The 13,329-nt window shown below is 41.1% G+C and overlaps 1 protein-coding gene across 1 annotated transcript in view; it reads left to right on the top strand.

The window, feature by feature from the left end:
• TUBGCP3 (tubulin gamma complex component 3) overlaps positions 1 to 13,329 on the top strand; it is a 56,069-nt gene that overhangs the window by 23,776 nt on the left and 18,964 nt on the right. The window contains exons 8-13 of the mRNA XM_083735255.1: positions 1,188 to 1,313; positions 2,970 to 3,038; positions 3,995 to 4,127; positions 6,050 to 6,216; positions 8,943 to 9,053; positions 11,223 to 11,331. Of these exons, the coding sequence (XP_083591381.1) occupies positions 1,188 to 1,313; positions 2,970 to 3,038; positions 3,995 to 4,127; positions 6,050 to 6,216; positions 8,943 to 9,053; positions 11,223 to 11,331 (715 nt within the window). The remainder of the gene's footprint in view (positions 1 to 1,187; positions 1,314 to 2,969; positions 3,039 to 3,994; positions 4,128 to 6,049; positions 6,217 to 8,942; positions 9,054 to 11,222; positions 11,332 to 13,329) is intronic.

Genomic DNA, 13,329 nt, shown 5'->3' with positions numbered 1-13,329 from the left:
TGCACTTAATACACAGTTAAATGGTAAAAGGAACAATAAAAATATCCCTAAAAGCATCATTACCAAACAAAAGCCCAAAAGAATAGACTTTGCCTGGTGTCTGCAAGATAGCAACAATGTCCTTGGAAGGGCATTGAACATTTGGCCACAACCACAGAACCACCTGTTCCCATACGAATCTCCACAGCAGCCGAGATTTATCAGAGGCTTTTTTTCCAGGGAGTTTTATCTGTGGAGTTTAGGAGGGTAGTTTATAGAAATACCCTGTTCTTCAGATAGCCCTGTATTTAAAAAGCTCACTTCAAGCTGTCAACCCACATGAGTGAGATACTTTTTTAAAAAATTGATTACTTATACATAATCCAGTCAAGCAACAGTGTATAGAGGGAAATTGAAGGTAGCCTGAGGGAGAGAGTTTCGTTAGAGCATTTGAGAGAGGTGTTCCTTCTTTAAGGGTCAGTATATAAAATGTGAGGATTACTTCAGGAGCCACAAACGTAACTGAAGGCTGCTTCCCATGGAATGATTTAGACTGAGTCATGGGAAGTAGTTGAAATGCTACCCATTTGGAGACAATAGTGCTTTCTAGGAATAAGAAGAAGATAGAGAACCAATAATAAACTGGTCCAGGGAACACAGGAGGCTGGCACAGGGAATCTAGCCCTCCAGATGTTGGACTTCTTCCTTGACCATTGGTCATGCTGCCTAGGGCTGATGAGGGTTGGAGCCCAACATCTGTAGGGCCACATGAACCATCCGGACTTACTTGTTTAATTTGCTTAAAACATTTTTACTCGTCTCTTAAGGCAAAAAAGACTCTTAGAACAGCTTACAAAATCTGTAATAACACAATTCCTAGCTGCAAGCTTACAATTTAGAGAGCAGGACAAAAGTAGAGAATCCATTTTGAGTCTTGCCGTAATAGATTTATAGTGGATATGGAAATATCTGGCATAAGACCTGATTTGTTATCATGCCTGGTTCTGTTCCTCATTTAGAAGTAACTGCTTAATAGAATATTCTTTCTGTTGAAGATCAACAATACCGAATGTGATCAACACCATGTCAGATTCTAGTAGAAAATTGGATTTATGCCTTACCTTGCTCATTAGAGCTTGTTTCATTCTACGCTTATTTAGTGCCAGTCTTCCAACTATTTGTTCATCATTTATTTCTTAACACTTTAGGTGAGCATTTCCAAGTCTCTGAGAGATACAACAAGCCGGCTTGCTGAATTAGGGTGGCTGCATAACAAAATAAGAAAGTATACTGACCAGAGGAGCGTGGAACGTGCATTTGGATTAGTGGGTCAGGTATGTGGGCAAAACCCAGAAGTCTTCAAAATATTTGGTTTTGTTTATTTTGTTTGTTGTTGTTTTGCTTGACAGGATGTTACTGGTGTGTCAGATCTGTTGGTATGGGATGAGAGACCTGGCAATAGACAGGAAATAACACTAGAACTTGTGGACCTCCAGTGAAGCTGAATGTTGGAATATTGACGACAAATAAAAGTAGTTCATGCCACACATGGTTGAATTATGGAACTTGCTCCTACTGGAGGCAGTGATGGCACCAACCTGGATGGCTTTGAAAGAGGATTAGGCAAATTCATGAAGAACAAGACTGTCAGTGGCTACTGTCCTCAATTGTAATGTTCTACCTCTATTGTCAGGGACCTGGGTGGCGCTGTGGGTTAAACCACAGAGCCTAGGGCTTGCTGATCAGAAGGCTGGCGGTTCGAATCCCCGTGACGGGGTGAGTTCCCATTGTTCGGTTCCAGCTCCTGCCCACCTAGCAGTTTGAAAGCACGCCAGTGCAAGTAGATAAATAGGGAAGGTAAACGGCGTTTCCGTGCGCTGCTCTGGTTCGCCAGAAGTGGCTTAGTCATGGTGGCCACATGACCCGGAAGCTGTATAAAGCGAGATGAGCGCCGCAACCCCAGAGTCGGCCACGACTGGACCTAATGGTCACGGGTCCCTTTACCTTACCTCTATTGTCAGAGGAATCATGCTTCTGAATAGCAGTTGATGAAACCACAGGTGGGCAGAGTGCTATTGCGCTCAGCTTGCAGGTTGCCCACAGGCATCTGGTTGGCCACTGTGAGAACAGAATGCTGTGCTAGATAGCCAGCTGGCCTGATCCAGCGGGTTCTTCATCTCTTATTTTTATGCAGAATGAGGCGACAGTCTCAGGTGCTGGGATGGGGAGCAGAAGCACATGGGGGAGGGTTTCTGGTGTGGATCTTAATGCACAGGTTGGTTTGTTCTGGGAGAGACGTTCCGTTAGGTATTGTGGTCCCGAGCCATATAGTTTGAAACCCATGCTTTGAATTGGGCCAGAAAATATATAGGCAGTTCCTGCAGTTGGGTCAGAATAGTTTATATGTGGTGTGATCATCTGGGCCCAGTGGTTATTCTGGTTGCTGCAACTGTGCAGTAGCTCCTGTTTCTGAATGTCTTTAAAGGCAGCCCATGTACAGCTTTAATTGCAGTCGTTTTTGTTATGGGTTTTATTTGAGTTTATTTTACCAGTTTCTCATTTGGTTTGATTTTGTATTTTGTCCAGGACACTTACTATCTCATAGCTGTCAACTTTCCCCTTTTCTTGCGAGGAATCCTATTCGGAATAAAGGAATTTCCTTTAAAAAAAGGGAAACGATGACAGCTATGTACTATCTGTACATTTCTAATGAATGAACGCAGTTATAGTTTAGTGGCAAATTTTATCTTAATAACTCTGCAGGAGTTTTGTTTTTATTAGTCACCCAGTGGCTCTTTATACTCCCCACCCCATTGAACTGAAACATTTCAGGCCATTTGGGAATGCTTTTGTATGACCTCTTGAGTTTCAAAGGTTAACTTGCTGTGAAGCTTATCCAAAGACCCAAAATCAGTGGTCAGGCTGTATGCAAGTCATTCAGAGCTCTTTAGAATGTATATGAACTGGTTCCTTTTGTTCTTGTCTTACAGAGTTTTTGTGCTGCCTTAAACCAGGAACTCAAAGAATACTACAGGCTACTGTCTGTTTTACACTCGCAGGTAAATAATTACTTCTGTTTTTTTTGCTTGAGTCCAAAAAGTTAGTTGCAAAATATGACTTTATAAACTATTTGTATCTGTAACAGGCTTGTAAAATAGCTACTCACCTGTGAAGAGCTGGTTCCAGGATAGCACATTTTTGTAACTTTGGCACTTCTTTCTGTTTCCTAACATACTTTATATGTTTCTTATGTTGTTATGCATGGGCAAATGAGCCTGTAAACCTTTTCCTTATTTGAAAGTTTGCTATGTAATACTTTCCATGTATTTAGCTAACAGAAATGTTTACAAAATTATGTTACAATCATACTGCTTTTACAGTAATATTGTTGAAACTTTATGGTGAACTCTTACACTGTGGGTTAAACCACAGAGCCTAGGACTTGCCGATCAGAAGGTCAGCGGTTTGAATCCCCACAATGGGGTGAGCTCCTGTTGCTCGGTCCCTGCTCCTGCCAACCTAGCAGTTCGAAAGCATGTCAAAGTGCAAGTAGATAAATAGGTACCGCTCCGGCGGGAAGGTAAACGGCATTTCCGTGCGCTGCTCTGGTTCGCCAGAAGCGGCTTAGTCATGCTGGCCACATGACCTGGAAGCGAGATGAGCGCCGCACCCACAGAGTCGGCCACGACTGGACCTAATGGTCAGGGGTCCTTTTATCTTTACCTTACAAAATATTTTTTTTTTTCTTTCAGAATTCTCTCGCTGTCCTGCCATTCATCATTTTGTATTTATCTGCTTTTTGATTTCTTTTCAAATTATAGCTTTCAGTTACCCTTCCCTTTCTTTATATTACAACTGTAACATTTCTTTCAATCTAAGCATTATTATTTAAAAATGCCAAAACATATTAGGCACGTGTATATCTGGGGTTAGAAATTAAAGCTTGTAGTAGAGGAAAGCTTGAAGGGCTTCTATTATTGATTAAAACTTCTTCTTTGCCCCTTGTTGTTCTTAGTTGCAGGTAGAAGATGATCAAGGTGTAAATTTGGGGATTGAGAGTAGCTTAACACTTCGGCGTCTCTTAGTTTGGACATACGATCCTAAGATAAGATTGAAGACACTTGCAGCACTTGTTGACCACTGTCAAGGTTTGTCGGTAGATATTTACAACTACACATGGTGTGAAAATGAATGTTAAAATGGTAGGAGCTCATCCACTTATAAATATGATTTCCAATAAATTGCATTAATAGTATTTCTATTGGGAGGGGTGTGTGTGCAGAAATGGATGATTCTAAGAACCTTTACATGTAGATATCATTCCAGTGGATATAGATGGTGTTAACTTACCGTTCAAATAATGCCATTTATCTCTGTAGCTGAAAGCACTGCATGCATTCATCATAACTTCTTTTTACTACATATAATTACCCTTATGGTGGCAATATTGGTAGAGTTTTGCATCTCATATGTTTTGCACTTAAAAGTGAGATTATTACATGGTTGATTTAAGACTGTTCATCTCTTTTAGTGACTGAGGGAGTATTTTGGTAATCGGTATAAGCTTTAAAGGCAGGCACTGGATGAGTGCTCATAATTTCTCATGTTTAAGGCATTGGCTTTGGGAATACATGCTTCCTGCCTTCCCCTTCTAGCCTGGACTGTAACTACATGTTATGGTGGCTTCCACTGGAAAACAGCCAGATTTGCTTGTTTGGGAGCCTGAAGGGGCTCCCTCCCACAAATGTCTCTGCAGGCAGGCAAGGTTAAAAAGTACTGAAGTCTTGGTTCACCTTACCTTTCCCTGCCATCCTGAGAAATAGAATGCCTAGCTTCTGGCTACCAGGTACGATGCCATAACCGCTTTCCTCCAACAAAGAACTGCGGCTATTGAAGGCAGCGTGTGTTCCTGTGATCTCCTGTTAACCATAGTTAAGGCCTCAGGAGTGTAGCATGTCCACTGGCCCCTAGAAAAGATTGTTTAGCAGAATACAGAAGCTATCCTCACTTAACCTCACAAGATGCAGATTGCTCTCAAAAATTTAAAGGAAGTGTGTTTAGTTTCCATTTCCATTTTCCTTTTTTTTGTATTCTGTCTATAAGATGCCCTCATGTATAAGATGCCCCCTATTTTGGGGGACTCAGATTTAAGAAAATGGGGGGAGATATATCTGTGTATAAGACGCCCCCCCCTAATTTTTGACATTTTTAGGGGGAAAGCCTAGTCTTATACACGGAAAAATACGGTATATGCATTTTTGCTTGCAGCCTGCCCTTCCCAGAGATCCAGGTGACAAACCTGCCAACATAGCGACCTCTTTATGATGGGGAAGATGCCAGCGTACTATTTTTTTTCTCCCTGTTTGTCAGGATAGTTGAAGATAGGGAGAGGCACTCTAGTTGCTTCTTTGACCCCTTATTAAAAGTATGGAGGCAGGGGGCATATTTTCATTCTGCAGCACAGGTGGGGAACCTGTGGCCCTCCAACTATTGTGGAGTTACAACTCCCATCAACCCCAACCAGCACAGTTAAGGGTCAGAGGTGATGGGAATTGGAGTCCAACAACATCTGGAGGGCCACGTGTTTCCTACCACTGCTCTATAGCATTTGGGGGTGGGGGGAATGTCCTGGCCAGTGGCTACTTCATCATGCTATCAGATCCACTTTCTCACTCAGTCCAGAAGCTCTCTAGAGGAACCAAAGAGCTGCCTTTCCATTCCCTGTCTTCCCATGTGGATGAAATAATTATGAAACATTTCCCGCTCTAAAGAAGGCTCTAATGAAGTAGACATTAGTGCTCTGCTTCTTGTGCTCTGTGCGCTATTTTTACTTGTAGCTATGGCAATCTCTTAGCAATTTTGGTGCTCTTCCAACTTCTCTGAACTCTCACAAAAGGGATATTAGGCACAATGGTAAATTTGCCTTTGCCTTTGAAGAATGCTCTTCAAACGCCAGATAGCTGCTTCATAATGAAATTTGGTGTATGACAAAGCTGCAGATGTAGCATTAGTTTTCTAGGTAGGTGAAAATGTATGTTTAAATTTTCCTCTGTTTGTCATGTTTCTCCAGGAAGAAAAGGTGGTGAACTTGCATCTGCTGTTCATGCCTACAGTAAAACAGGCGACCCCTACATGAGATCCCTGGTGCAGCATATTCTTGGCCTTGTGTCGCATCCTGTCTTGAATTTCCTTTATCGTTGGATTTATGATGGGGAATTGGAGGACACCTACCATGAAGTAAGTTCTATAAACTGTTCACTAACATGAGGTCTGCTTTCTGTTTCCCATTTTGTGTAAACTAAGCTGCTGAAACACTTCTTTCACAATTGTGGAACTGAACTGTAGAAAATTAAGAGGAGACATGACTAGGCAGAAAAAGTTAACATTTATACTGGAAATAGAGTTGCATGTGAAGATCTTGTGCATCACTTCAGTTTGGACACTGTGGCCAGAATCCAAAGAACCATGGGGTTAGTTTGGTGTGTCCAGTTCTTTGTGCACGCAAAACAAGAGTCCAGTGGTAACAAAGGGACGCAGGTGGCGCTGTTGTCTAAACCACTGAATCTCTTGGGCTTGCTAATCAGAAGGTTGGCGGTTTGAATCTGCGCAATGGGGTGAGTTCCCGTGGCTCTGTCTCAGCTTCTGCCAACAGTTTGAAAGCACACCAGAGCAGGTAGATAAATAGGTACTGCTGCAGTGGGAAGGTAAACGGCATTTCCATGTGCTCTGGCACTCGTCACGGTCTTCCGTGTGCCAGTAGCAGTTTAGTCATGCTGGCCAAATGACCCGGAAAGCTGTCTGCAGACAAATGCCAACTTCCTTGGCCTGAAAAGTGAGATGAGCACTGCAACCCCATAGTTGCCTTTGACTTGACTGAACCACCTAGGGGTCCTTTACCTTACCTGTGGTAAAATATCACAGGTAGAACATGTATTTTGTTTCATTCTTAACTATGCCAGCATTTCTTAATGGCCTGGTGTTAAATCTTTGGTGAAGTAGCAAACAAGTGGTCAGGATTGACTATACCAGCTGACTAGTAGCAGTGCAGTGTAGTAAGTCACATGTCATTGCTTTGGGCTGAAGCATTTATTCCCACATAAATCTGGTAAAGAAGAGCCAGCGATAGATTTGAGATGTGACTTCAGTTTATGCCCAGGCCAGACTAGACTTAGATGATCATTTTACCCTATACTGCTTTTTTTGCATCAGTGAGATCAGTTTTTACAATATAAACTTCTTTGGAACTTTTATCAACAAAATAAACTTCCATGAGTTGTATAAATCCCTTGGGTGAAAGCCCCAATAAACTCTTACTGCAGTGACTATATTCTAGTGAACACGACCCCTACAATAAGCTTGTCATATAGCGCCTTTAGAAAAAAGAGAGGTTAATTACAATGGGGCATATGAATGTGTGGGTTCCCCTCCATCATATCCTAGCACTTACCCTCTGGGATACTGATTGCCTTTGTAAACAAGCTCTTAATTTCCCCGTAAGAAAATCACCCTTTTTATCTGTTGGTTGGAAGGCCTTGGCATTTGTTCATCAGTTAGATTGTACCATGATTTCCCATTTCTCCTGCACTCCTTTCTATACGAGATATAATAACAAAACTCAAAGAACCTTGAATGGGTACAGTGAATCAATAAAATAATTATATTGCAATTATGTTCTGACCTTGGTTTCCTTCACCCTTCCCAAGATCTCGTTTTCACGGGATTAATTATAAAATGCTCTTCTCTCTCTTTGTATTTTTTACTAGATGTTTTCTAAATACATTAATTGCATGTTACTTTGCCCTGGTTATAAAATGAGGGCTTTTATAACTCCCAAAGATGATTGAATTGTCTGATGGATTTTGAAATTATATTTTTCTCATTAATACTCCAATTAAAGCTCTATGCCAGTTGCCAAAGGGGACTATGGTAATAAATTTAAGAAGGTGATTTTTTGATTATTATTATTTTTAAATGCATGTTATATCTGCTTTTTTATATTAATGCATTAGTATTGTTTTCTAGCATAGTTGTCATGTTTTCAAGTTTTACATCTGGTTTCTAGGGCACTTTTGAATGAATCTACCCCTGTTCTCTTCCCGCTGCCTCCATGCATACCTTGTTTGCACCTGGAACATAACAGCTGAACAAGGAAATGTCACATTTATTTGACTGAAGGGTCTCATGCAGTTGGCATTATATACAGTGGTACCTCGGGTTACATACGCTTGAGGTTACATACGCTTCAGGTTACAGACTCTGCTAACACAGAAATAGTGCTTCAGGTTAAGAACTTTGCTTCAGGATAAGAACAGAAATCGTGCTCTGGCGACACAGCGGCAGCAGGAGGCCCCATTAGCTAAAGTGGTGCTTCAGGCTAAGAACAGTTTCAGGTTAAGTACGGACCTCCGGAACAAATTAAGTACTTAACCTGAGGTACCACTGTAATGAGCTGTATCGGAAGTGTTGTTAGTTATAGTGGAGTCATTGCTGTGCCATTCTTATGTGACTAATGTATTTTGGTTCAGATTGCACTGTATCACACTGCTAAATGATTTTAGCATATGCCACCTTCAGTAAACAACTCTGAGACACTTCATCCATTCTGCATTTCAGATCCATGTGTTTCAGTGGGGTGCAGTGAACTTACAAATTATTTAAAAGTGCATTAGTAGCTTATAGCTAGCAGGTGGTTTAGGTGAATTTTCTTGGTGGGTCTTAAAAGGCTGGTTATTGTCTATACTGTGGTTCACGTTTAATTGTACGTATTAGAACAAACAGCTAGTGGTGCTTTATACATTGTGCACATAACATCCCAGCTGATACTATTCCTGATAGCTTTTGAAAAGGAAGGTTTCTGTCTCTACCTAACTGATGTCTCTCTGATTCTCTGCCTTAAAATGTATACATAACACTTATGCTTTTTTAAAAAAAAAATTAAGTATTTTTAAATTTTGTGTTCACAGTTCTTTGTAGCTTCAGATCCTGCAGTGAAAACAGATCGGTTGTGGCACGACAAATACACATTGCGGAAGTCCATGATTCCTTCTTTTATTACAATGGATCACTCAAGAAAGGTATGAAGGGAAAGGACTTTCCGCCTTATTTCTAGATTGACATTTTCAGCTATTAATAACAGACATACAGGTGCAGAGGGGACCATTCTTTGTACTTTAGACATAAGAGTGGCTCCAGACAGGGGCACAGTGAATCAGAATTCATACAAATAGACCTTTCTTAGCACTCAGTCAATCATGATATTTGTATACTGTGCTGCTTTTCCAAAGTTAAAAACCATGATCACTATGTCTTGCTGTATAAAAAAATTACATACAGACATGACAAAAATAATTATAACAATGAATAAAACATCAGAAAGTACAGATTTAAGGCGCTGTGGGTTAAACCACAGAGCCTAGGACTTGCTGATCAGAAGGTCGGCTATTCGAATCCCCGCGACGGGGTGAGCTCCCGTTGTTCAGTCCCTGCTCCTGCCAACCTAGCAGTTCAAAAGCACGTCAAAGTGCAAGTAGATAAATAGTACCACTCTGGCAGGAAGGTAAACGGCATTTCCGTGTGCTGCTCTGGTTCGCCAGAAGCGGCTTAGTCATGCTGGCCACATGACCCGGGAGCTGTACGCCGGCTCCCACAGCCAGTAAAAGTGAGATGAGCACTGCAACCCCAGAGTCGGCCATGACTGGACCTAAGGGTCAGGGGTCCCTTTACCTCTACCTTACATTTCCACCTAAACCATAAGAAGATCCAAAATAAAGATACAAAAAATTAATATAAATAATAACAATAACACACCTCCACACACCTCCACCTAAGCTATAAAGCAACCCAAAAGTCTCTTCAGCAGCCTCAGCTTTTGTAGCTGGAGTCCGTCAGGGCCCCACCCTCCTAGGAAAAAATCCTGCAAGGTCGGGAGCAGGTCTTCACAGGACTCGCAGCCATGTATCATTTCTTATGGTAAATTATCAGATCATCCTAATGATCTCTGTGTTGGCAAGAAACTAACCCTTAAACTGAGCTGAGTGCTCCTGACTGTTGCTGACTTTGCTGGGGGCCTCCTTCATGGCTGCTTTTAACACCAGTGGGCCGATACGATAGGTGCTTCTCCTCACCTGTGTTTTCCGTCAGAATATTTCAAATATATCAGTCTAGAAAACACAGTTGGAATGCACAGCGGTTCTTTTGAATATGATTTGTGTTAATATCTGCCTCGGCTTGGTTTGGTTTTTACATGCTGGTGAAAGCAAGCAGGGATAGCCTAGCCATGGTGATCCCACGAACCTCCCAGCTGGATTACCATAGTACATGGGGTTGTCCTTAAAGATGACATGCAGAACTCAGCTGCCAGAATATTGATGAGTGCAACCAGAGTTGTTCATGTTTATACCTATCATGAGAGATCTGCATTGGCTGCTGGTTCGGTTTTGAGCTAAGTTTAAGGTGCTGGTGCTTATCTTGGAACAGCCCTAAATGGCTTGGAACCCATATACAGTGGATGCTTGGGTTGCGAACGTGATCCGTGTGGGAAGCACGTTCGCAGCCCACAGCACTGCGTCTGCACACACGTAGGTTGTGTTTCGGTGCTTCTGCACATGCGCAAAGCGCCGAAACCCAGAAGTAACCGGTTCAGCGTACTTGCAGGTTCGGCGTGATGTGCAACCCGAAATTGTGCAACCGAAGCATCTGTAACCTGAGGTATGACTGTACCTGAAACAGCACCTCTTCCCATACTAGCCTATCTGTGGCTTAAGATCTCCTGCAGTGGCCATGCACCAAGCACCAAGTATCCTCTTCATAAGAGGCATGTTGCACTTCCACAAAAGAGGAGCCTTGTCTGCAATGGTCCCTTGACTTTGGAATGCCCTTTGCATGCCAACAGGACAAGCTTTTCAGCTTGCTCAGGCATTCTAGATTCAGGTGATTTTTGGACTTTTCTCCTCTTCTGCTTTTTAGGGTCTCTTCCCCTCACTCCAGATTTTCAGTTCACTTTTTGTAAGTTTGCATTATGTTTATTTGTTGGGTATAAATTGTATTTCTACATTGTGTAAATTTTAGTCACACTTCGGAAACTGCCCTTGAATCTTTTGATGAAGGACAGTTGAGAAATAAAAATTGTGTGCTATTTATTTATGCTGACTTAGTAAGTGAAATATACTTGCTGAAAATGTACTGTTTCTCTTTATAAAACCTTTAAAGGATAACTTCTGAAGATGCCTTTCATTTATATTTAGGTTCTTCTAATAGGAAAATCCATAAACTTCTTGCATCAGGTTTGTCACGACCAAAGTCCATCATCAAAGATGATAGCTGTGGCCAAATCTGCAGAATCTCCAAAAGATGGTATGAAATTAGAGTAAGAGTATTGTATCATTATGCACTTTGAGTGTCACATAACAGAATACCTGCTTTGTTTGTACACATCACTCTAGAAGAACCACATTAGCCTTTGTTCTGACCTTGCTGATTTTGCAAATAATCTCTGCCTGAAACTATACGAAGTTCAAATGTGGGAGCTTTGTGGGGTGGGATCTTTGGCCAATGCACTGAGTAAACACTATCTTTGCAGTCTACATGGTATCTGTGAAAGAACCTTTAGTATTCCTGCCAACTTGGATGGCAACCCTTGGATAATTGTAGGATGTATGTAGGAAGTGCAGCCCTTATGGGAGAAAAGAGTGATACCTGTTTGTAAAACCCCAATATTGCATCGTACCAGCTTTGAGGGGAGCTGTTTTTTGCACTTCTGGTATTGTACATCTACATGTAGGATGATTCCATGTGGGGATATGAAGTTGTTAGTACAAATGACCACTTCCCCATTGCATTGTGACTGTCACCCTTAAAAGATAATCATGTGATGATTCCTACTGGGCAATTCAGTTTGATTCCACCAAGTGGCATCTGAAAAATATACCATGTTCTAGGAAGAACTTGTATCTTGCTTTTTCGTAAGTCTCCTCAAATCTGTTCCTTCATTTCTAACTGCTTATTTACATTTAATTGTTTAATTTGCACCAAAGCATTTTAGGGTATGCTTATAAGAAATGTGGCATTTGATAAGCACTGCTTGGCCAGAACTTTGTGTCCATACTTTGATTATACCTTGCTTCTAAATGCAGCCACATGAATTATAATGTTCTGGTGTAGTGGTAGATCATTCTTTTTGTTCAGACATTGCTTGTTAGTTCAAGAAAGTCTTTGAGATAAGCTGCTAAGAATAGAATTTTTATTTGTCCGATAAACATCTTCAGTACTTGATGAAAAATATAAGCATTTATTAAAATGAATTGTGTATTTTAAAAAGTCAGCTGCTCTTGCAACATTCCTTCAGCTTTCCTTTGCAGTGTCTAGTTTTTTTAAAAAAGAAAATAATAATTTTGTGTTTACATTTTTACCAATTTAAGCTGCAATCTACACCCTCACCTGAAGTAAGTCCCACTGAAATCAATGGGGCTTTCCTGTAGACTGGTACAGGATGGCACGGGTAATAACTATTGCCTCAGTTCAGCTGTAGTCATGCTTTGCTGCTTGCAACAAATGGAGATGTGCAGTTCCATGTGGTCAAATGAGATCTGCTCTTTCACATCTACATCTGCTTGGGCAGATACCCCTTTAGCTAGCTATAAGAAACAGTGAGTTATATAATGAATTGAGAGTGCATAGATCTTAATATTCCATTAGGTGGACGTTTTCTAGCCTTAATTACATTAATTTAGTAGCTTTTAAAAGCGAGCTTGATAAAAAGAGAGTAATGTTTTTCACAAAGATAATGACTGATTTTGCTTTGTTGTGGTCACCTTCTTAGGCTGCAATCTTTTGTAAACTTACCTGGAAGCAAACCCCTTTGAGCACAGTGGCACTTACTTGTGGCTAGATTATGCTGCACATCTAGTCCATCTCTTTGTTCTTGGCTTCCTCCTATGGTTTGTTTGAAGAGAAGCAAACCATGAGTGCTGGTTTGCATGTAATCCTAAACCACTGCTGTGGTTTGTTTCCTTCCAGCTTGGCAAAAGGAAGAGCTGGGTGGGCACGATCTGAGTAGGGTGCACTAGCTTTAGTATTGCAAAGCTGTCTCTAAAATGTTTCTTACAGTTTAAGAATGTGAAGTAGTTACTGTAGCTTTTGTGTTGATAGAATATTTTATTTCAGAAGATAACACATTCTGAAAATTCTGTATTTAGGACCCTATAAAATTCAGGTGTATCCTATCCCTTCCCATTCCCTGGCAAGCCATGGTGTTGCTGAACTAATGTGTAGAAACTCAAGTCAATTAGTGTTTTCAAATTTAGTAATTGTACGCTGCTCTCATTTAATAAATATATATATACATATTAAAAG

Source organism: Podarcis gaigeae (assembly GCF_964106915.1).
Source record: "Podarcis gaigeae genome assembly, chromosome: 4".
NCBI classification, from domain to species: domain Eukaryota; kingdom Metazoa; phylum Chordata; class Lepidosauria; order Squamata; family Lacertidae; genus Podarcis; species Podarcis gaigeae.
Note: the sequence above shows the minus strand (reverse complement) of the source record. Positions and strands in the feature narration are given on the sequence as shown.